Source organism: Podarcis liolepis, assembly GCF_965112155.1.
Source record: "Podarcis liolepis genome assembly, chromosome: 11".
Lineage (NCBI taxonomy): Eukaryota > Metazoa > Chordata > Lepidosauria > Squamata > Lacertidae > Podarcis > Podarcis liolepis.
In genome coordinates, this window is record NC_139565.1 from 16,048,637 (window position 1) to 16,071,822 (window position 23,186).

At 41.5% G+C, this 23,186-nt stretch overlaps 1 protein-coding gene across 2 annotated transcripts in view; it reads left to right on the forward strand.

Moving 5' to 3' along the window:
• FBN2 (fibrillin 2) overlaps window positions 1-23,186 on the forward strand; it is a 143,424-nt gene that overhangs the window by 97,731 nt on the left and 22,507 nt on the right. For both annotated transcript variants that reach the window (XM_083464365.1, XM_083464366.1), the window contains 17 exons: window positions 1,049-1,171; window positions 4,260-4,382; window positions 4,752-4,877; window positions 5,350-5,472; window positions 5,977-6,099; window positions 7,185-7,346; window positions 8,901-8,969; window positions 10,288-10,413; window positions 12,285-12,410; window positions 14,017-14,169; window positions 15,547-15,615; window positions 15,988-16,113; window positions 18,881-19,006; window positions 19,753-19,878; window positions 20,162-20,278; window positions 21,626-21,754; window positions 22,514-22,633. In XM_083464365.1, coding sequence (XP_083320491.1) covers window positions 1,049-1,171; window positions 4,260-4,382; window positions 4,752-4,877; window positions 5,350-5,472; window positions 5,977-6,099; window positions 7,185-7,346; window positions 8,901-8,969; window positions 10,288-10,413; window positions 12,285-12,410; window positions 14,017-14,169; window positions 15,547-15,615; window positions 15,988-16,113; window positions 18,881-19,006; window positions 19,753-19,878; window positions 20,162-20,278; window positions 21,626-21,754; window positions 22,514-22,633 — 2,067 coding nt within the window. The remainder of the gene's footprint in view (window positions 1-1,048; window positions 1,172-4,259; window positions 4,383-4,751; window positions 4,878-5,349; window positions 5,473-5,976; window positions 6,100-7,184; window positions 7,347-8,900; window positions 8,970-10,287; window positions 10,414-12,284; window positions 12,411-14,016; window positions 14,170-15,546; window positions 15,616-15,987; window positions 16,114-18,880; window positions 19,007-19,752; window positions 19,879-20,161; window positions 20,279-21,625; window positions 21,755-22,513; window positions 22,634-23,186) is intronic.

Genomic DNA, 23,186 nt, shown 5'->3' on the forward strand with positions numbered 1-23,186 from the left:
CCCGCCGCAGCAGTATCTATTTATCTACTTGCACTGGCATGCTTTCGAATGCTAGGTTGGCAGGAGCTGGGACAGAGCAATGGGAGCTCACCCCATTGCAGGGATTTGAACTGCCGACCTTCCAATCAGCAAGCCCAAGAGGCTCAGTGGTTTAGACCACAGCACCACCTGCTCCCCTACCTCTTTGTACATTCACATATCTAATTGTGGGGAAGCAGTCCTGCAGAGCAAAACTCAGAACTGCAGTTACTTTTGAGTTTAGTATGCTCCTTTAAAAAAAAAAATTAGCTATTAGTACCATTTTATCAAGTAGCACTGCTTTTGTGCTTCTACCGAGGTTCCATTGAAATGCTTGGCATATTGCAACCATTATTTTTGAAGTATTTAAGGCTGCAAACCTATACATACTTAGCTGGAAGCCCCAAACAACACAGTGAAGCTTACTGCTCAGGAAACATGCATGGGATTGTACTGTATGCATCAAGGCTTTTAGATAATTAAACAATCTATGCCCTTTTCAATTGGGAGTGGGGTGGGAGGTTATTGTCGTTTGTTTGTTATTATGATACACATTTTTGAGTTTTCATTCTGTAATCTACCTTGTGATCTTTGGTTAATGTGCAGTACAGAAATTTAATTAATTACAAGAACAAGAGCAAGGCTTAACCATTATAATTCTGAATTCTTTTAGAATATCATTGTGAATTACAGTTATCTGGCTCACATATGTCAAGCCAAACCTTGGTTTAGTAAGATTGTGCAAACGTGGACTCCTAGAGAGGACATCACAACCACTTTCCTCCTTTTTTGCTGTTGCACTACACTATGCTAAGTCTTGTGTCATCTGAACCAAGACTCATGGTTATGCCCTCTCTTCAATAACCATGAGCAGTTGCCAAGGATTACAGATAATTCCTAAAATCAGATACTGTCCTAATAAAATCAGTGTGAAATAATAATACTGGATGTATTACATTGACACTGTTTCTAAGTTTATGAAGATATCTATTATTCTGAATTAAACTTTTTAATGTGCAACTTTTCTTAGATGTGGATGAATGTGAGATTGGCGCCCATAACTGTGACCTGCATGCCTCATGTGTCAATGTCCCAGGAAGCTTCAGGTGTAGCTGTAAAGAAGGATGGATTGGAAATGGAATTAAGTGTATTGGTGAGTAGAAATGAATTGATACAGCTGTTCAGCTGACAAGATGGTAGGCCTAAATTACTTGGTTATTTTTAGAATCATTGGGTAGGTTGACTGGAGTGGGGATGGATGAAGTAGCTCTGGAAATGTTTCACCCAGAAACAGAAGGGGGCATTTTTGATTCTTCAGGCTTCTCTTCCTATTTGGGTCAGAAATGGGGCCAGCTTGCTGGTTGACTCCTTCATGGAAGAGAGTATCTGTCTGTCTCCCATAGAGCTCTTGGTTTATTTTAAAACACTTTTTTGTTAACTCCTTGCCTTCTCTTTCTTGCCTACCTGTCCTAGATAAGAATGGGATTCTAAATTGTCTAGGGAATGAGAGCTCCTAAACTTTCCACACTATTGATATGGATATTCCACTCCTGCTTTCTCCTCCCATACTTTCTCCTCCTTGCTGAGTTGCCAGATTCTTTCCAGCCTGGCTAGAGCCAAGGTGATATATTGCTTTGTTAATAAGGTGTATTCTCGCCTGGAGAATATTATGATCAACTACAGATTCCAACAATAGATGTGCCAGTGGCCACTTGGGTGAGAGATGTCATGAAGGAAACCCGAAAGATCCCTGTGATAAAAATGGAGAAGCCACACTGAGGCATGTTCAGTGTTGTTGTGTTCATCAGTCACCAACTCCATCTCTACAATGTTGATCCTCCTGACCGACTTGCTTCTTTGGAATCAGTTTCTAAGAATCTGAAGAGTAGACCAAAAAGGTTCTTCTTATCAGCCACTGTCCTAGCAAACTCTATTATAGCCTCTAATGTCAGAAACAGAAGGAATGTGTACTTAACATGGCATGAATCTAGCCATAAGTGGTGCCTGATTGCCACACTATTTTCTGGCACCAGGTTTTTCGGTGGTGCCAGTGGAAACCAAAAGTAAAAGAAGTCTGTCCAAACTGCCAAATGAGAGGATGGAAATTCCCAAGTCCTATTAGTCCTTTTGGGACTTGCCAGCATCTCAGTACCACTTGGGAATCTACCAGCTATAAGACTCAATAACCACATTCCATATATTCCAACTGAAATTCCTCACTGATCTCCCCTGGAAACTGTTCATCATCCAAGGTTGAAAGCAAACAGTGTTCTAGCAGGAGATAGGCTGCCCCATTGCCATTATGCTGTAATTGTCTGTCTCATGTGGTTAGTGCCTCAGTGGAAACAAGACCACACTGATCTATAGTGTGAGAAAGACAATATGAATAGGATATGTGCTGGAGTATTCCATGGGCATAAAAGACAACTTCGTGGTCCCAACAAAATCCAAATTTGTAGAGAAACTCCTGAAGCAAAATCTCCCCCTAATCCCCCACCTCAGGAATATTTTGGTGATTTTCATAGAGGGTGTCCCTTAATCAACTTAATCCACACCTTGCCCCTGCTTCTTAACTGGAATAGGAGGGGCACTTTTGAAGTACAGTGGTACCTCTAGTTCTGCACTTAAGTCATTCCGGAGGTCCGTTCTTATCCTGAAACTATTCTTTACTAGAGGCGTCCTTTCGCTAATGGGGCCTCTTGCTGCTGCTGCACCGCTGGCACACAATTTCTGTTCTCATCCTGGGGCAAAGTTCTCAACTCAAGATAACTCTTCTAGGTTAGCGGAGTTTGTAACCTGAAGCGCTTGTTACCCGAGGCGTTTGTAACTCGAGGTACCACTGTATTGAGAATACTACCTTCTTCCGTAAGAGAGAGAAATTTCGGATAAGAAATTTCCCTTCTTTCTAGAATGCCTGTCTATTATAATTCCATGTTTATTAACATTTTTCTTTGTGAAGTCTACAAGGAAAGTAAAACCATTTTCTTTTCATGATTTCTTACTGTTTACAGGAGATTGATAACATTGTTAGAGATGGCCTTTGATGGCAATTGTTAAATCCAATCACTTATAGAGCAGAATATTAGTTAAATATTTACCCAGTGCTAATGAGTTGATGTTTAAAATGTAAAGATTATAAATGAAATGGAAGAAACAAAATAATTTTATGGTTTCATGTCATTGAAAGGTTATGAGAAAGCAAGTTTGAAGTTATCGCTTTGGGCAAATTTAAGCTAAACTTGCAGCTTGCAGTCAGAGTTAATTAGTTCAAAACAATATATTTGAGATTAACTCCTACCCTCCCTCCCACTGGTTCTTGGCACTCTTTGCCCCTTAACAATTGCCAAGTCACAATGTTGCAGTGATAACTGAAGCCAAATCTGGCTGAAATATCCTAGCAAGGTCTAGATTTAGACCTAGTAACCCTATGCCCCCTTGGCTCCCTTGTCCACAGCCCTCCAAACTCCTCTACCCATAATGGATCCTGGAGGTTATGTGCTCTGCTGCCCTCATCTATACTGCCCTTCTCATGTGACCTGTTGAGCCTCCTTCATCATCTCCTGTGTACTATGCCTGCCAGCCTCCCCACTCCTGTAGGAGTGCTGAACTTGTCCACTTTCTTTCTCTTGGTAAGCACCAGCATACATGCATCAATGTGGTGTTTGGAAGGAGAAGAGTCCCTTTCATTTATGGTTGAAAAAATAGTTCTGCCTTAGGCAGCCATCTAGAATCATACAGCAATAAAGTCATGCCTTGGATTAATGAATTGGCATATATATATATATATATATTCTTATTATGGTAACCATTATAACAGAGGCATGCAATATAAATGAAAAAGTGTTTAAACAAAATTGGTAAAGTATTTAAAATGTTCCACTAATGCTGAACATAGCAATAGGCAATAGGCAGATCAGTTTCTGAAGCTACCTTCATTTTGAGTCAGACATTGATCCATCTCAGCCCTAAATTGTTTATTTTGTCTGGCAGTGGCTCTCTGGCAGAAGTCTTTTCCATCACTTACTACCTGATACGTTTAGCAGGAGATGGCTGGGTTTGGACCTGGGGACTTTTGCATGCAGAGCACCAGCTCCTTCACTGAGCTGTGACCCATGATGGCTGAGAGCCAGTTCTGACGCTCTTTGAACCAATTGTGCAAGCAGGCTACTCCTGTGGAAATCCCTGTTTCTGTGAACATGGGCATCCTTTTTCTAGTTTCTTTGTGTGTGTTTTTCTGGCAGATCTTGATGAATGTTCTAACGGAACACACCAGTGTAGTGTAAATGCGCAGTGTGTGAATGCTCCTGGATCATATCGCTGTACCTGTGCAGAAGGATTTACTGGAGATGGATTCACTTGTTCTGGTAAGAGAGATATAAGAGAGTTTAAGGAAATCATTTTATCTGCTTGTTTCCTTTAGAAGCAGAATTCAGAGCTCCAGCAACACTGAGAACAGGTCCCCCCCCATGCTTAGTTTTCTGCATACCTATAGCTTTTACACCCAAGGCATTTACAGCCAAGCTACTCTATCATGGATAAAGCTAGCATTTCCACTAATGGGCTTTAAATATCAAACAGAAATATCACTGCTCATTTTCAACTAAGGTGGAAGCACCAGTTTTGCTTTATGTCAAGTAATACTTTAAAAAATTATCTAGATATGTTTATAATGGACATTTGCTGACCAAATCCCTTTTGCTACATTGAGCATCAAACTTAATTATATTCAACAGATATTGATGAATGTGCAGAAAATATTAATCTATGTGAAAATGGACAATGCCTGAATATTCCTGGTGGATATCGTTGTGAGTGTGAGATGGGTTTCACTCCAGCTTCAGACAGCAGATCTTGCCAAGGTAACGCACCACTATTCCATTTGCATTTTCAGGGTTTGGATTGTATGCCAGGAGGGAAACCGCAAGAAGCGTTGAAAAGAACATTCAAGCACAAGCTTTGCATAGAAAATACATTTTTCTAATCAAGAATTACTATGCTGTGCCAGCTCTGATAAAAGCTGCCTTAATTTTTAAAGACTTTGCATGGCCTTTGACCAAAAACCTTGCAGCTAAATTTGGACTCATCTTCCTTGTATCAGTTACTAAAAGACATGTAGGAAAGTATTGCATTCAAACAAATGTTTCTTATTGTAGAATGTGATGAGGGTACGCAACTGCATGCTTCTTCGCTCCCAATAAAACCACATTGTACCTCACACAAGCACAGATTACATTTTTCAAATGCACATTTGCATTCGATGACAAATTATTCAGAATATGTACAATATTGATGTGTGGGTAATTAATTTATATATATATATCATCCTTTCAGATATTGATGAATGTGCCTTCCAGAATATCTGTGTGTTTGGTACTTGCAATAACTTGCCAGGAATGTTTCACTGCATTTGTGATGATGGCTATGAGCTGGATAGAACTGGAGGAAATTGTACAGGTAAACACATCACACTTGAAGAATGTAGTAGTAGAAGAATGAGATTTTGTTAAACAAATGTTTACATTTTTGGCTTTCTTTAATGGCAGCCAGAATGTTGGTGGCTGTGAACTGGAAGTGTAAAAACGTATTCATTGGTTTAGGAGAATTTCAGAAATATCCCTTTGTGGTTAAACGGATACATTTTTGGAAGTACAGATAAATCAAAAAATTGATGGAGAAGTTTGATGAAAACTGGCATTTATTTATTCATTCATTCATTATGAAATGAGAATGCAAAATTTTTAGCCTCTTTTCTTGAATTAAAATAGTGATGATGATGATGATGATGATGATGATGATGATGATTAATATACTGCCCTATACCCGGGGTCTCAGGGCGGTTCACAGAATAAAATCAAGATATAAAACCACAAAATACATAATAAAAATGAAAACAACAACCCAATAGTCCCCTCAGTAGCTAAACATATATTTTTAATTTTCTTCTTCTTGCTGCCTTAGACATTGATGAGTGTGCAGATCCTATCAACTGTGTTAATGGATTCTGTGTGAACACGCCTGGAAGATATGAGTGCAACTGTCCTCCAGATTTCCAGCTGAACCCAACAGGAGTTGGTTGTGTTGGTAAGAATATTAAATAAATAAGCAGAAAGGTTAAAAGATTCCATATGAAACAAGATTGATTCATTACTTAAATACAGTGGAACAAATACTGGAGAAATGTACATCCCACTCATATCACATGAACTGTGCAAAAAACAAACAGAAAAACAACAGGATAGATGCTGATTTCAAAATCCCAAATGTAAATGGATTCAAGATGAGTTAATAAATTTATGACAAATATAATATGATTTTTTGTTTCTTTACCATGTCCCATTAAAGTCAGTAAGGTTTTATTTCTACATACGATCTTCAGCAGACTCTTAGTATCTGCTACGCCAAGAACTGCCTCACTATATTGGATATATGTAATCAAAAATTAATAAAAAATATTTACAAAAAAGAACTGCCTCAATGAAAGACAAGATATTGGGTAGTGTGGCAAGGCACCTAATTATCCCCTATTGATTATATGATGCAAAGATCATTCTCATGCTAGTCTGACTGGCCAACATCTTTGAATCAGGGAAGGACATTTCTTCCTGGTCCAACTGGCAATGTCCCTTGCAAAAATGGCAATTGCTTTCCCCTGAGACTTGCGGTTTTGCTCATTTATCTGAGTCCTTTGTGCTTACTTGCTCTCTAAACACCTATTTCCCGTGTACTTTTCTCTCATTGTGGCAAACTAGGAATTAGATTCTATCAGGTGATCTTTGAGGAACTGGGTCTGAGTGTTCCTTCCTTCTGGTGAGATGAGGAGAGCTGAGCTAAAAGACATTTTGGACCTCTTCCAAGTCTTACTCTGTTATTTTGTGATCTTGTTACGCTGACAAACCCTTGGCAGTCAGTTATTAAAGGGAAGTCTTCTTTCTGCACATAACTGTTAGTCAGAAGACTTCCCTTTAAGTTATGACTTGCTTTACCCATTTCCCCCTTAGATCATTTAAGAACTTTTCTGGTGTTGCAGCTTCACATTTAGGTCAAAGCTGAGAAAAATTACTTAAGTTAATGTAAGATTATGAGGTTTACTACTGAAAGCATTCATGATGGATGTTTCACATGACTGTGGCTGGTGGGCACAACTGTTTTCCATTCATTCTCCACAGATAATCGAGTTGGCAACTGCTACCTGAAATATGGACCAAGAGGGGATGGAAGTCTATCCTGCAACACGGAAATTGGTGTTGGAGTCAGTCGCTCCTCTTGCTGCTGCTCTCTCGGAAAGGCCTGGGGAAATCCCTGCGAGACCTGTCCGCCTGTAAATAGCAGTAAGGAAATGACTCTCTTAGATGCAAGGACAAAAAGAACAACTACTAATAGTATATCATAAGGAGTGAAAACCGTTTCATGTGGTTGCGTTTTATACATGACCAGGCGGTGACAGCCCTAGCCCCTATGGATCATAAGGAAGGAATAAAAACCCTGACGTTATATGGAATTAAAACTAGGCCACAACTTTATTAAACTTCCGAATGTAAGAAGACGTGTATCCCCTTGGACGTGTATCCCTCCCAGCCCCCCAGCAGGGGGGAACTGGGTCTCATCAGGGTAAATGGGATATGGGGGTGCTCTGTGAGACGTATGTGTACGCAGGCAGCCCAGCCCATATCCCTGCATGCAGGGTAGTTCACTGATGACCTTTCAGTGTATGGCCAGTTACACCCATTATATAACCCCTTTAAGAGGGGGACCCTTGAATCACCGTCACAGGGGGGTGAGTCACCACTTCATGTCCCCCCCCCCCAATACAGGGAAGAAAAGACTAAAGGATTCCACCCAAGGCCATAACTGCCAAAGTTGTGACGAATTGCTACGGGGGAGACAAAACCTGCCAATGCAGAAAAATTTCTTCCCGGTCCTTCAACAGCAACCAGTCAAAGACCACCCGCTCAACAGGAAGAAGAAGTTAACCTGCACACAAGAAACATGAAACAAAGGGAGGGTGAATCTCCAGAGCCGACTGCCTGGCTATTGTCGGCTCCACCCCCTATTTATAAATGGGGCTGGTCCCACCTCCCAGAAAGAAACTTGATTGCTGAGGCTGGGCGTGAACCTTCACAAATTAACACTGAGAGGCAAGCCAGCCCCTGTTTGCCAGTAAGCTCCCTGGGAACTGTAGCACCATGCGGGATCCTGCAAAGGGCACCCACAATGTAAAGTGTGAGTGCTCATTAAATAGAAAAGCATGCCTAGGTTCTCAGATGTGATTCATAAGCCTTGAGTGCAGGAATCAAGGATTCCAGCTTTGCTTGTGACAACACATGATGGCCTTAACCTAAGTACCTTGTTCACCTAAGTATCCTTTTTCCTGTGTGTAAAATTGAAAGCATGTTTAGGGACACTAATATAAAGTGTTTTGCCATGTACTTAGTGGGAGTTTAGAACAACTGCTGTTCCAAAGCATCTGCAAAAGACACCAAAGACTTATTAGTAATTATAAGCTTCCTTCAAACGTATTCACCTCGGATACATGCTATGGACACATTGAAAATATTTGTTTTCTGTATTGTGTAGGACAGCTTTGGTGGGAAAACAGATGCATGGACATAAAATATGTATGGATTGTAAGAGTCCGAAAGGACACTACACTGAATGGAGTCCCTATGTGCTGCTTTCCAGACAGAGTTATTAAAAATCTGTGTGATTTGTTGTGGGGTCAAGAATAGGGGCCTTGACAGTCAAAACACAGTTCATATTAAGATGATAAATTTCATGAGCTGTGAACAGGACTTTGCAAAAGAAAAACAACAACTGAAGCCATCTGCGTGTTAATCTTCCCACAGCCTTTTCTTTAATTCTTGCTTGTGTTCTTTTCTCTGTAGGTGAATATAATACTCTCTGTCCAGGGGGTGAAGGTTTCAGACCAAATCCTATCACTATTATTCTAGAAGGTAAGTCCTTCCTTCCTTCCTTCCTTCCTTCCTTCCTTCCTTCCTTCCTTCCTTCCTTCCTTTTTGCAACATTTTTTCTTGGTTTTTAAACAAATACAAAGACAAGAACCATTAAACCCTTTTGTTTAATGTCTCACTGTGTTTTTAATTACATTGGAAGCTGCCGGGCAACCCAGTCAGATGGGTGAGGTAATAAAATAATAATAATAATAATAATAATAATAATAATAATAATAATAATAATAATAAATAATTAATAATGTATATATATAATGGTGTTTGTTGTATTCATTGACTTTAGACATAAACTTACACATTCAGTGTCCAAACATGTCACTAAACATGACCTCTCCACTGAGAAGGCTGAGTGAGTGGTATAACAGGGTCTTGATTTCAGTCATTAACATGGTTAAAGAAGTTAATTCTTTTAAAATAACCACTATAGCTTTTTATGGCTTAAACAAGAGTCAAGTTCTGTAAAATGTCTATAATGGGGAGGTAGTGAAATCTGTTAGTTCCATAGAAGAAAATAAAATGTATGTATTTTGTCAGTTTTGTGTTAAAGTGCTGGCCATTTCAAACATAGATACTTCTTAATGGCAGCAATCCAGATCCTCACATTCACCTGAGTTTTTCCATCTGTTAAGAGCTCCCCAGCAATCTGCAAATTGCTTTATAAACTTTGAGTTCCTAAATTGTCTTGGATTTTGGCAGCTTTCCTGCTAAAAGGAAAATGTAATGTGTGGTGTTCCTTTATCAGCTGCCTTAATCTTATTCATTTGGCTCATTCTGAGTCTGTTAGTTGTGTCTACTATCACCCTATCAAAAAATTAATTGGAAGCATGACTCAGACTGTTTTACAGCTGATCTTTTAAGCTTTCAGCATCCATGCAATGTACCAAAAAGAGCATATGTTCCTAGGTGATAAAATATGATGCAACCTGGTCATGGTTGAGTACAGTATTTGAAGACCCATTGACTTTTGGGGAAGACTTTAATTTATATTGCAATCCTTCATACTGCAATTGTTGTTGTCTAGTCGTTTAGTCGTGTCCGACTCTTCGTGACCCCATGGACCAGAGCACGCCAGGCACTTCTGTCTTCCACTGCCTCCCGCAGTTTGGTCAAATCGTACTGCAATTAGTGGGAGTTAAATGTACTTTGGCCGGTTCATACTTTTATCAGATCTTTTTCATAAAAAGCCGAGCAGATTTATAAACAAAAACAGGCAAAAGTCATTCTCTGCTAGCCATCTATGCAAGTAGTCTGCTACAGTCTTTCATCAGCCAAAAAAATATGCCTTTCTCTCTTAACACAGACATTGATGAATGCCAAGAGCTGCCTGGCCTCTGCCAAGGTGGAAACTGCATCAATACATTTGGCAGCTTCCAGTGTGAATGTCCCCATGGGTACTACCTCAGTGAAGAAACTCGTATCTGTGAAGGTAACAATTCTTATCTTTTCTCATAGTGCAGCACCCATTTCTTCTCAAACAATATTCTTCCCTGCAGACGTTTCTCCCCCGCACCCGAAAGCATGCAGATAAAATGCAGATACTAGATCTAAAGTTGTAGATTTTTAGGATTTGAAACTTACATTTACACATTCAGTTATCAAGTTATCAGTTATTATTTTATATCCATTATATTAAGACAATCTCCCAGGGTAATCATGAATATGCACACAGCAGAGACTGTACTTTTTGAGAATACTAAGGAAAAACCATCTTCCGCAGAAACTGCTGCTTGCCTTCTATCACTGTGCCATTGAGAGCATGCTCACTTATGGCTTATGTGTGTGGTACGGAAGCTGTACTACCCAGGACAGGATGGGGTTGCGCAGGGTTGTTAAGGCAGCAGAGAGCATTGTTGGCTGCCCACTCTCCACCTTAGAGCAGATTTATGCCACAAGGTGCCATAGGAAGGCACTGGACATAGTAAAAGTTTCATCGCATCCTGGTCACTGTCTCTTCGAGCTCTTGCCGTCGGGACGGAGATACAGGTCGATGAAGACAAGAACGAGCCGTCTTAAGAACAGCTTCTTCTCCAGAGCGATCTTGGCCCTGAATGGGAAGCCCGGACTTTGAAAGTCATCTAATCTCCCTTGCTGTATTATACTGTATTGTTTAATTAGTGTTTTTATGGAGCAGTCAAGTAATTTCGTTGTCCCCGAAGGGGGCAATGACAATAAAGATATTATTTATTTATTATTTATTTACTTTCTAATTGATACTACTTAGGGTCAAACTTGATGTGATGATACAGGCCATTGTGATTTCTCTTTTCTTTTTAAACTAATGACTTTAGTGGGTTAGGACTATAACTTGAATCCCACATACTTCCTCAAGATATTGTGTGCCCCTGCACCTGCTTTTTGCTGGAAGTAACATCTTCATAGACGAATTACAGCTTCAGATGTTACTTGTTGTAACAAATTTTTTCATAGTCGAGTAACAGCTTCAGGTGGGTGATTTTTTCAGTGAGAACTAAGTACAGTGGCCCCTTGGTTCCTGAATGGCTTAGTTGTTGAACAAATTGGCTCCTGAATGCCGCAAACCCAGAAGTAAGTGTTCCGGTTTGTGAACGTTTTTCGGATGCCAAACATCTTCTGATTGAGTGCAGGAAGCTCCTGCAGCCAATTGGAAACCACGTCTTTGTTTTCGAATGGTTTTGGTAGTCAAGCTGACTCCCGGAACGGATTAAGTTTGCGAACCAAGGTACCACTGTACAAGGGGTGGGTGAACTCCTACCGTGGAGTTCCATACTACTTCAGAAGAGGAGGAAAATCCCAAACACGGGATTCAAAGATGGTGGATTCATTGTTTAACTCTTACCTAGCCTCTTTGTCCACAAATGAGAAATACTTGTTTGGCAATTCAGTTTGGCCTTGTACAGTGGTGCCTCGCAAGACGAAATTAATTCGTTCCGCGAGTTTTTTCGTCTAGTGAATTTTTCGTCTTGCGAAGCACGGTGTCGGAAAAGTTTTGGAAAAGCTTCAAAAATACCAAAGTCTTCAAAAACCTCAAAAAAGGCTACCACACCGCGTTCTATGAGTTGCTCCTCGAAGTCAAGTCGCAACTGTATTAACGGTGTTAAGAAAAAGGAAACAAACTTGCAAGACGTTTTCATCTTGTGAAGCAAGCCCATAGGGAAGTTCGTCTTGCGAAGCAGCTCAAAAACCGCAAAACCCTTTCGTCTAGTGAGTTTTTCGTCTTGTGAGGCATTCGTCTTGCGGGGCACCACTGTATGTTGTTATTTATTGAGCACTTGTTTGTTGTACCTTAGTTGCTTATTGAGTCTCCCTGCTCTCCCACAGATATTGATGAGTGTGTTGCGCATCCTGGCGTCTGCGGTCCTGGGACATGCTACAACACCTTGGGGAACTACACATGCATTTGCCCTCCAGAATACATGCAGGTGAATGGAGGCCACAACTGTATGGGTATGTTACCTTTTATATTTCCACTTCCTACCATGATATTGAGAAGAGTTTGAAGACCAGATGAGTTCCTAAAATTTAGGCCCAGTTTACACTTAACAGCTGTTCCTATGCAGCTTCCTCAGTAGCACATAGGATCTAGAATCCAGGCTCACAGCTGGACGGCATTCACGTAAGGCCTCCATTGGTGTTGGAATGGCTTGGAGGAATATCTGGATTGGTCAAAGTCAGTTAAACTAATATTTCTGGAAATGTGCATGGTTATTGAAATAGCTTAAGTCATAGCTTGAGGAAGATGGCTGTGGAGTCTCTGAATGTGTTTAGGTGTCAGTTTAGTAGTGGAGAGGAGGTCAGAAAGTAGGGCAGCAGCTATGCCTCTGGTAAAGCCTCTGGTCCACCAGTAGAAAGTTCTGTGGGTACAGATGTATCCCCAGTGGGGTTCTGGTGGTGGGTGGGTGCCTTGCAGAGCTTGGGATCTGCAGGATCTAAAGCCCATGACATGTGCTCAAAAAAGGCCAAGAACTATGCTGATTCTAGAGCTTGCATAGTTAATTTCATTGATTTCAATGGGAGATAAATAGGGAGAAAGACAAGAGGGGTGAAAAAGGCCTCCTTACATATCCTGCCCTAGATATATCAAGCTGTCAGGTCAAGGGAAGTGGTGGTAGATCTGCCACAGATTCTCCCCACCCCCCAATTCCATAGAACAGCAGTGTAAGTTACTTTTATTGTGTACTAAATATGCTTTCTGGATCTTATAACTCAATCCTGATTATGTCTACGTCAATTAAGCATGCTTATAATGGCTGCTTACCCAGTTCCAGGGTGGAGGTGGTTGCAGCCAGTCGCAGCCACCTCTCGACTCCCAGGGGGTTGAAAATGCTTCCTCATGGCAGCCAGCTAAAAATGAACCAATTCCCCCATCGTGGTTGGGAAGATCTAGCATCTGCCCCAGTCTTCTTGAATAAAACACAGAGAATAGATCCAGCTGGAGTTATTCTGTGTTCCAAAACAGGAAAGTCAGCTGAAACAGGTAGATAATAATAATAATAATAATAATAATAATAATAATAATTATTATTATTATTATTATTATTATTATTATTTATATCCCACCCTCCCCAGCCGAAGCCGGGCTCAGGGCGGCTAACAACACTAAAATAGTGCAACATTATAAAAACATTATAAAAATTAATTAAAATCAAAATTGATGGCAACCATAAACTAAAGTTTTGTAAAGATTGCCAAAGGAGGGAGTCAGGCTGCGCCCTGACCAAAGGCCTGGTGGAACAGCTCTGTCTTGCAGGCCCTGCGGAAAGATGTCAAGTCCCGCAGGGCCCTGGTCTCTTGTGACAGAGTGTTCCACCAGGTTGGAGCCACAGCTGAAAAAGCCCTGGGTCTAGTTGAGGCCAGCCTAGTTGAGGTCTCTGTGGCCTGGGACCTTCAAGATGTTTTTATTTGAAGACCGTACGTTCCTCTGTGGGGCATACCAGGAGAGGCGGTCCCGTAGGTACGAGTATAGATGTATAGGAAAAAAGAAAGCCAGTTCTCAGGATCCAATTGTTATATGTTTAATACTTTTAAAAGCATGAGATTTCTACATGTGCAGATATGAGAAAGAGCTTTTGCTATAGAAGCTACAATGGAACGTCTTGCGACAATGAACTCCCTTTCAACGTGACCAAGAGGATGTGTTGCTGCACCTATAATGTTGGGAAAGCCTGGAACAAACCTTGTGAGCCATGTCCAACTCCAGGAACAGGTAAAAACTAGACTTAACAGGGGATGTTGTAAAGACTCTTGAGTCCAAGTTAATATTAAGAGATATGCACCCCTTTCTGGACAGATTCCTAGAGAGCCAATACAGTAATATATTATTCAGTTATTTCCTTGGCAGTCAATTTAAGCAAACGCAATGTTCAGGAGCTGTTATACCTCCCAACAACCTCGTGAATGAATGTAGGTATCAGGGATATAAAAAAATATTAGTTTCATTAGTTTGAGTTTCCTGGCTTTTTTCCAGTTAGTTGAAAGTGCATGTGATAAACAGTTACCTGTATACCGTATTTTCGCTCTATAGGACACACTTTTTCCCCTTCAAAAATGAAGGGGAAATGTGTGTGCGTCCTATGGAGCGAAGACGCCATAGCCCCGCGACCCTCTCCCGGCTGGAGAGGTGACGCGCGGCTATGGCAGGAGCCTCTCCGCTGCGCCTTTCCGCTGCTCCCTGACCTGCTCTTTGGGGCTGGTGGTGGGCTTCCCCCCGCCAGCCCCAAAGAGCAGGTCGAAAGGAACCTGAAGCCTGGAGAGCGAGAGGGGTCAGTGCACACCAACCCCTCTCGCTCTCCAGGCTTCCAAGGTAGCCGCCTGAACGCACCTTAAACGGCACCTTGTTTTAGAGCGGGAAAACAAGAGGGGGAAAGTTCTCCCCCTCTCTGTGCAGCGCCTCCTGCCGCTTCACTGAAGGGGCGCTGGGCAGAGAGGGGGAGAATTTTTTTTCTTGTTCTCCCCCCTCTAAAACAAAGTGCGTCCTATTGTCCGGTGCGTCCTATGGTGCGAAAAATACGGTATGTCTTTCAGTGTTTTCTTAAAAGAAGTTTTCCTAAAAGAAAACACCGGAAGAAAGATACAGGCAACTGTTTGTCACATAGGATAAAACTTACAAAAACCCAATAACAGAGATATATTCTTCTATCTCTTCTATAACAATAGGGCATAAAGGGAAACAAAGCAGTGCAGTATTCCTTTGATCAGTATGGAAAGAGGAAATAAGAACTGAAAAGAACATTTTTCCTTCCCCAGAAGTATTCTAAGCCAATGTCCTTCCTGTCACTAATCAAGATGGGAAGAGAGAAGAGCTCAAAGTCCATTATTTGTACATCAAAATTACTAACCCTATATAATTCCACATTGGGGGTTTTCCTTGTCAGTGCTGTCTTTCAGTTTCTAAATTCTGTCAACGTTAAAGCTAATACTTGGATTAAATAACATATTTGTTTATGGCTGCATTGGGTGTGTGTGTGTGGGGATCCTCTTATTCAATAAAATGGATTACTGTTTTTTGTAAATGGATGGTTTGTCCAAGAGTTATTTTTATATCCAGCCTCCTTGATTCCACCCCACTTTTTTTCCTTTTAAGTTGAATTCAAGTCAATTTGTGGAAATATTCCTGGCTTCACATTCGACATCCACACAGGCAAAGCTGTTGGTGAGTTTTTAAAGCTATGTTCAGATTAATGAATGCAGCATGAATCTGAAAACTAGAGGCTTCTCCCCCCTCCAACCCACCCCCTATTTATTTATTTATTTATTTATAAATAAGATGTGTGGAAAACTAACATGACAGGGAAGACGTTTCAGCTTTTTATGTATAAAGTTCCCCTATATGGATTTTTCCTTTATACAAAAACCATGGATTAAAATTAAAATTGAATTGCTATATTCAATTTGCTGTATTATATTTCTAGGTAAATTTTATTACCACTTTATTTTCCTTATTTCATGCATAAAGAAACTGTGAGAAAAAGCAGGGCTTGCCATTGCATTTGACTAATAAATATTGAATTATATTTTTTTTTAGATATTGATGAATGTAAAGAGATCCCAGGGATTTGTGCAAATGGTGTTTGCATTAACCAGATTGGCAGCTTCCGCTGCGAATGCCCAACAGGATTCAGCTACAATGACCTGCTCTTGGTCTGTGAAGGTGATGTAAATCGTATTGTCTATGGTTTATCCTCATGGCAAGATCCTTTTCAGCAATAGTCTCCGCTCCTAATTTACTGCAGCTCATAAGTGGGGGTTTTTTTGCAGGGAGGGAATACACCTAGAAATCACACCTGCCTCCAGGTCAGGCTCATGATCAAAGAGGAACTGATTGTACCGACTGAGTCCTACACAATGGCCTAAACTGGCTGTGTGGACCAGCTGAGAGGAAGTGCAAGCTAACATACCATGCACATGTCTACTATGCAATTGTCTGTGATCTGCTCCAGTAAATTAGAGTCCTGTGGATATATCTTCAAAATAGAGCAGCAGTTATTTTTAATAATAATAATAATAATAATAATATTTTATTTATATCCCACCCTCCCCAGCCAAAGCCGGGCTCAGAGCAGCTAACGACAGTAAAAATAGCACAGTTTACATAAAATCACAGTCAATTGATTGAAATACATTCTAAAATCAATTCATTCTAAATTCAATTCAAAATCAAATTAATGGCAACCATTGGGCTAGAGTTCTATGAGGATTACAGAAGGAGGGGGTCAGACTGTGCCTTGGCCAAAGGTCTGGTGGAACAGCTCTGCCTCGCTGGCCCTGCGGAAAGATGTCAAGTCCCGCAGGGCCCTAGTCTCTTGTGACAGAGTGTTCCACCAGATCGGGGCCACGGCTGAAAAAGCCCTGGTTCTGGTTGAGGCCAGCCTAACCTCCCTGTGGCTCGGAATCTCCAAGATGTTTTTATTTGAAGATCATAAGTTCCTCCGTGGGGCATACCAGGAGAGGCGGTCCCGTAGGTATGAGGGTCCTAGGCTGTATAGGGCTTTAAAAGTTAAAACCAGCACCTTAAACCTCATCCTGTACTCCACCGGGAGCCAGTGCAGCTGGTATTAGAAAAGTATAGAAAAATAGTGACTAATGAAAAGGTGTATTGTCTGGTCTCACAGGATTGGATTTATCTTCCTGGCAGATTTCTTAGAGAAAGGGAGGCAGGAACATTATTCAAAGCATTTGCTCTGTGTGTACAATGTGCCACATTCCTGCTGTTTGTATCAGAAGAATTTGTTAAATGCTCTGATGAAAAATGTTCTGGAGTGGTATGGTCCTGTTTGGCAGGAATCCCATCTTTCCTCTTCCTTAGAGCAGTGTTTCCCAACCGGTGTTCCGCGGCACACTAGTGTGCCGCGGAACGTTGCCTTGTGTTCCGTGGGAGGGAGGCGGGCGAGTCGGGCGGCGAGAGGCGGGGCGGCGGCGGCGAGCACATGCGGGGCGGCGAGCGAGCGAGCTCCCACATCCCATCGCCGCTCGCTTCGGCCGGCCTACTGGAGGAAGGCGCGAAAACCTCGCGCATGCGCAGGCCTTCCGCCTGCGACAGCCCAGTAGGCCGGCCGAAGCGAGCGGCGATGGGATGTGGGAGCTCGCTCGCTCGCCGCCCCACGTGTGCTCGCCGCCCGACTCGCCCGCCTCCCTCCCACGGCACACCAGCCTACCTCCGTGGGAGGGAGGCGGGCGAGTCGGGCGGTGAGAGGCGGGGCAGCGGCGGCGAGCGCCTCGGGTGAGTCAGTCCGGCCTTAAGCCCTCCTGCAGTTTATTATATGGAGTTTCCTTCTTTCTGATGAAACGATATGCTTTTTTGCAGCAGCTCCGGGTGCTTCCTCTCCCCTCCCTCCCCCCTCGCTCGTGATGCAATTCCCGCAGCAATTTACACGGCTGGGAACCCGGGAGGCGCTAGGACCCAGCCGAGCTCGCCGTGTGAGTTCTGGCTGCGGCTGGACTGCTCGGCTTGAGTTACGGAGCTCCCCGACGTGCCGAGCTCGCCGTCTCACCGACCGGCCTCCTCCTCCTCTACCCGAGGAATTGCAACAAAACCCGCCCTTATCAGCTCCGCGGCGGTCAGTTGATAGCGCGGCCCTGCGCGCACCAGCGCCCAGACATGAGCTGACGTCAATGCAGGCGCAATAATAATAATAATAATAATAAAACTTGTGTTATTTTTTGCCGATCCAAAGTGCTGGCAGGGTGGCCAACACTTAACGTGTGAACCCGAGTCCGACACGGGCCCCGACCCGCTTTTACATCACTCCTCTTGTTGTGCATTGCAAGGAAAAGCCCGATGAAAATGCGCCTAATACCAAGTACTTTTGCGGGGAGTGGGGGTGTCCTGATCTTTGCAGCAACAAAACACGCACACATCCCTCTACAGGCTGCTTTGTGGAAGATTCACTTCTTCGGCTGCTTGTCAAAATAATGTAACCTGACTGCTAATGCAACTGTTACTTTTCGTGGCCATATACCTACACGGTTAAGGTCTTTGGGAGAGCACACTGTAAATAGAAACTTACACTTTCGTGCGTCCCTCCCGGCGCGACGCTGCGCGCTGACGTCACGGGGCTGTAATGGTGGTGTGCCTCGAGATTTTTTTCATCAAACAAGTGTGCCTTTGCCCAAAAAAGGTTGGGAAACACTGCCTTAGAGGATATTAAACAAAGGCATCTTCAATAATGTACTGGTCACTACTTCAGAGGGATGAACACAAAAATAAGGGATATAAGCACATTGAAGTTCCACTGATTTCAGTTGGTATGTTAAGATTGTGTTGAAAATTCTCTAATTGAAGTAAGTGGGATTTGAAAGTGCTTTAACATTAGCTGAATCATGCCCATTGCAATGTAGAGCACAAAAAGTATCTGAATGCTTCAAAGAGATGAAGGACACCTATACTGACATTTGACTAAGAATGATTGATCTTGCAGATATTGATGAATGCAGCAACGGTGACAATCTCTGTCAACGAAATGCAGATTGTATTAACAGCCCTGGTAGTTACCGCTGCGAATGTGCTGCAGGTTTCAAACTTTCACCCAATGGTGCCTGTGTTGGTAAGAAATAACTTGTATTCACTATTTTGCTTAAGTCTTCTTTTACAGTGGTGCCCCGCAAGACGAATGCCTCGCAAGACGGAAAACCCGCTAGACGAAAGGGTTTTCCATTTTGGAGGTGCTTCACAAAACAATTTTCCTATGGGCTTGCTTCGCAAGACGAAAATGTCTTGCGAGTTCCTGCGGGGTTTTTTCCCTTTCCCCCCCTTTTCCCCAAGCCGCTAAGCAGCTTATCAGCTGATCCGCTAAGCCGCTTAACAGCTGATCCGCTAAGCCGCTTATCAGCTGATCCGTTAAGCCGCTTATCAGTTGATCCGCTAAGACCACTAAGCCACTAATTGCGCTAATCCGCTAATCCGCTAATGGGCTTGCTTCGCAAGACGAAAAAACCTCAAGACGTAGAGACTCGCGGAACAGATTCTTTTCGTCTTGCGAGGCACCACTGTATATGGATATTCCCTCTAGAATATTGGCAGTTTTCCTGTTCTGAATTTGCATTATTATTATTTTTGCACACTTACAATTATGTTGCTTTCCTGACTTTCGTGTCATGTCTAGCAGTATCTGACTTGAACATGAACAGACAAATAGTAGGCTTTTTGTGCTACGACTTTCTTTATGAAATGGACATTTTGAGTGCACCTTCAGTAATCATTAGCAGATTGTAAAACGCGAGTAATGAATGAGCAATAACAAAACCACAAATCAATAATGTATACCATGTGTTTTGTGTATTTTTGTTATAGATCGCAATGAATGCCAGGAAATTCCTAATGTATGTAGTCATGGCACATGTGTGGATAAAGAGGGAACCTACCATTGCATCTGTCAAAATGGCTTTAAGGCATCCCATGACCAAACTATGTGTATGGGTATGTTGAGAGAATGTTATCCATGTAAAAACGTGAATTAGAAAATCTAGAACAGCTTAATTAATTGACATTTTGGTGAGCGATGGTTGGGTTGATACTGTTACATTTATTTCAGATGAATATAAGTTATGTGTTGTCAGATAAATGCGGTGATTGCATTTATTATATCATTGCGAAAGTTTGAAATATAAAAAGGGGAGGGGGGAAATAAGCCAGTGTTTAAGGTTTCCTAAGATGATTCTACAAATAATAATTCCTTTGTATTAATGCCTTCACTCTGCAGATGTTGACGAATGTGAAAGACATCCTTGTGGAAATGGAACGTGTAAAAACACGGTTGGCTCATATAATTGTCTATGTTATCCAGGATTTGAGCTTACACATAATAATGACTGTATGGGTAAGAGAATCAAAAGAATATTACACTTTTTCATTTAGGAAGAGGGATGGTGCAAGCAGTTCAAATAAAAACATGAACAAATCTATTTAAGGTCTGTACTCTGTTGTGGAACTAATTTTGAGGAAAAAAATATTATACTATTTCAGCTTCAGACACCTTTTTTGACCTTTCAAGTAGCTGCAGGAACCACTAACTAGATCAGGACCACAACTTTGGAAAGAGAGAATTGCATATGAGCCAGAAGCCATCTTTTCCATTGAAAATGAGGGTTTCAGAATGGTCAGCAGGGGTTGAACTTTGAGAATTTGGGAGAGGGATCGTGCAGTTTTCAGTTGTAAGGGAAGGGAAAGAAGTGACAGCAGTGGCTTTTTCCCTTTCATTCATTCATTTAAAATGTAGTTGCTGCTCCTGCCAGTGGCAGCAGAGTTGCTATTGGTGCCCCTTCCTATCCTCCCTTGGAATGACACTGTGTTGTCACGTAGCATCATCCTAGGGCTATGTTGGTGTGGAATGGCAGTTTCTACTGACTGGGCCACCAACAGCAGCACTATAGCTGTTTGTGGTGGCAGAAAATTAAACTGGGTGGGAAAAGACTGCTAGTAGGTCATTCCATATCAAGTGATCCAACTTTTTAAACTCATGTCATCCTATTTTCTTTATATTTTGTACACTTGTTGAATGATCAAAACTAAGTTTGAATCTAAAATTTTAATTTTTTATCTCATCCCGTTATGAGGTGTTATGGGAGTTTGAGATTTTAAAAAATTGACAATTTCGGCCTTACACAATAAACATAAAAGCTCAGCCCAGAACTTAGATAATGTCAAAACTAAAAACACCAGTCTTTTCAGAACGTCGTAGGCTTTAATGTGATATGTCACATGATGGATTTACTTTAAATTTTAAATTTAAGTTTCAAAATTGAAACTCTTTAAAAGTGATTAAAAAATTAATATGATTTTAAAATTCCAAAAAATTGTATTGGTTATTTAATATTTTTAAGAGCTACCTCCAAAATTCCATCTTGGAATCTCAACGGGATCATATTTTTCAAAAAATATTTTGTACATACATGTCTGCCTTATTGCGTTCTATTTAGGATAAATTGGTCTTCTTGGAGTAAAATATAACAGAGTAAACCAGACTTCAAACTGTAATATCAGTTACTTCAGGCAATTCTTTAGAAAGTTATTCAAATTAAAAGGTACCTGAAAAGCTAGCCAGGCTTTTCTTTTAAAAATGTGTTCCAAAGCAGAGTTGTAGCTTGCAATTATTGCATGATAGAATTAATGCTTTTTGTTGCCCTTGTTTTGTTAACTATTTTGTTGCTTTTTGTTCCCCATTTAGATATTGATGAATGCAGTTCCTTCTTTGGGCAGGTGTGCAGAAATGGGAGGTGTTTCAATGAAATTGGTTCTTTCAAATGTTTATGTCATGAAGGTTATGAACTTACTCCAGATGGCAAGAACTGTATTGGTATGTATGAAAACAACAACCTAGTGTAAATGTGCATTGATAGAACAGCAATCCTATTCACACTTATCTGGGATTACATCCCATTGAATACAGTGTGACTTACTTTTGCATAAACATACAGTTGTGCTGCTTTTTGAAGTATACGTTTGCACAGTCATGCTACAGTGTCTTTCAGTCACATGCATCCTAGTGTCTTTCAATTAAAAAACTAAATAAGTTAAAGAAGCACAAGAAAGGACTTCCAGCAGGTATTTATGGATAGTTGTGAACTGCAGCTGAAACACAATCCTATACCAGACAAGTAAGACAGAGCCTCTCCCTCTTCTCAGGAAATCTCTGTTCTTCTTCCAATTTTGGTTGATACATTGGCCTTATGTGGCTCTTGTATGCTAAGCGGAACAGCAGAATTCATTGCAAAGGGGTGGGTAAGGAACTTTTCCCCATCAGCAAGAGCTAGGGGCTATTGTTTCCATTTGTTATGTATTTTTGTGTTTTTTTATTGTAAACCACTCTTTGATCTTTGGGTGAAGGGTGGTATTATAAATTTTCTTATTATCTATGTATAATAATAATAGTAGTAGTAGTAGTAGTTATTCACAGATGGAAGCAGGGTTACTTAACACAACAAAGGACAGACAAAAGTGTGAGAAGGAGGATCAATGATCTTGATCTAGATTCTTCTCTCTAATTGCATATTTAGACTGCAGGTAATTGTTCTAGAATCTCTAACATATTTTGTCTTTTTTCTGTTCTTTTGAGATATTAACGAGTGTGTGGTGCTTGCTGGCTCATGCTTCCCTGGTACATGTCAAAACTTGGAAGGATCTTTTAGGTGCATTTGCCCACCAGGGTATGAAGTAAAAAGTGAAAGCTGCATTGGTAATGTTGCATTTTATTTTATTTTGAACTCCAATATTAACACAGTAAAGAACAGGTATTTTGGATGTGGTAGAAATAACATGCAAAGATTGTGTCACTCATTTACAAATGTAGCGACTTTCAAGATACGGCATTCAGTGGCATAGTGTGGGGGGTGCAGGGGGGGCCGGCCGCACCGGGCGCAACATCTGGGGGTTAGGGTTAGGGGGCGCAAATCCACGGGTTAGGGGGCGCAAATCCACGGGTTAGGGGGCGCAAATTACTTGCCTTGCCCCGGGTGCTGACAACCCACGATACGCCACTGACGGCATTCTTGTGCTTGTGATGAGAAACAAACTCATGTCATGATGAGAAACAAACTCAAAGTCATGGCATTTCATTAACAGAAATCAGGGGGGAAATATGCTGGTTTGTGGTGCGTCAAATCTTTGCTTAACAAACAAACAAATCCACACACCTTCCCTCCCTGGCGAGTACATAGAGAAAACTTAGCTGAAAATTTGTCTGAAAATATAGGCTGCATTCAGACAGCATTTTATTCTATTTCCCTAAA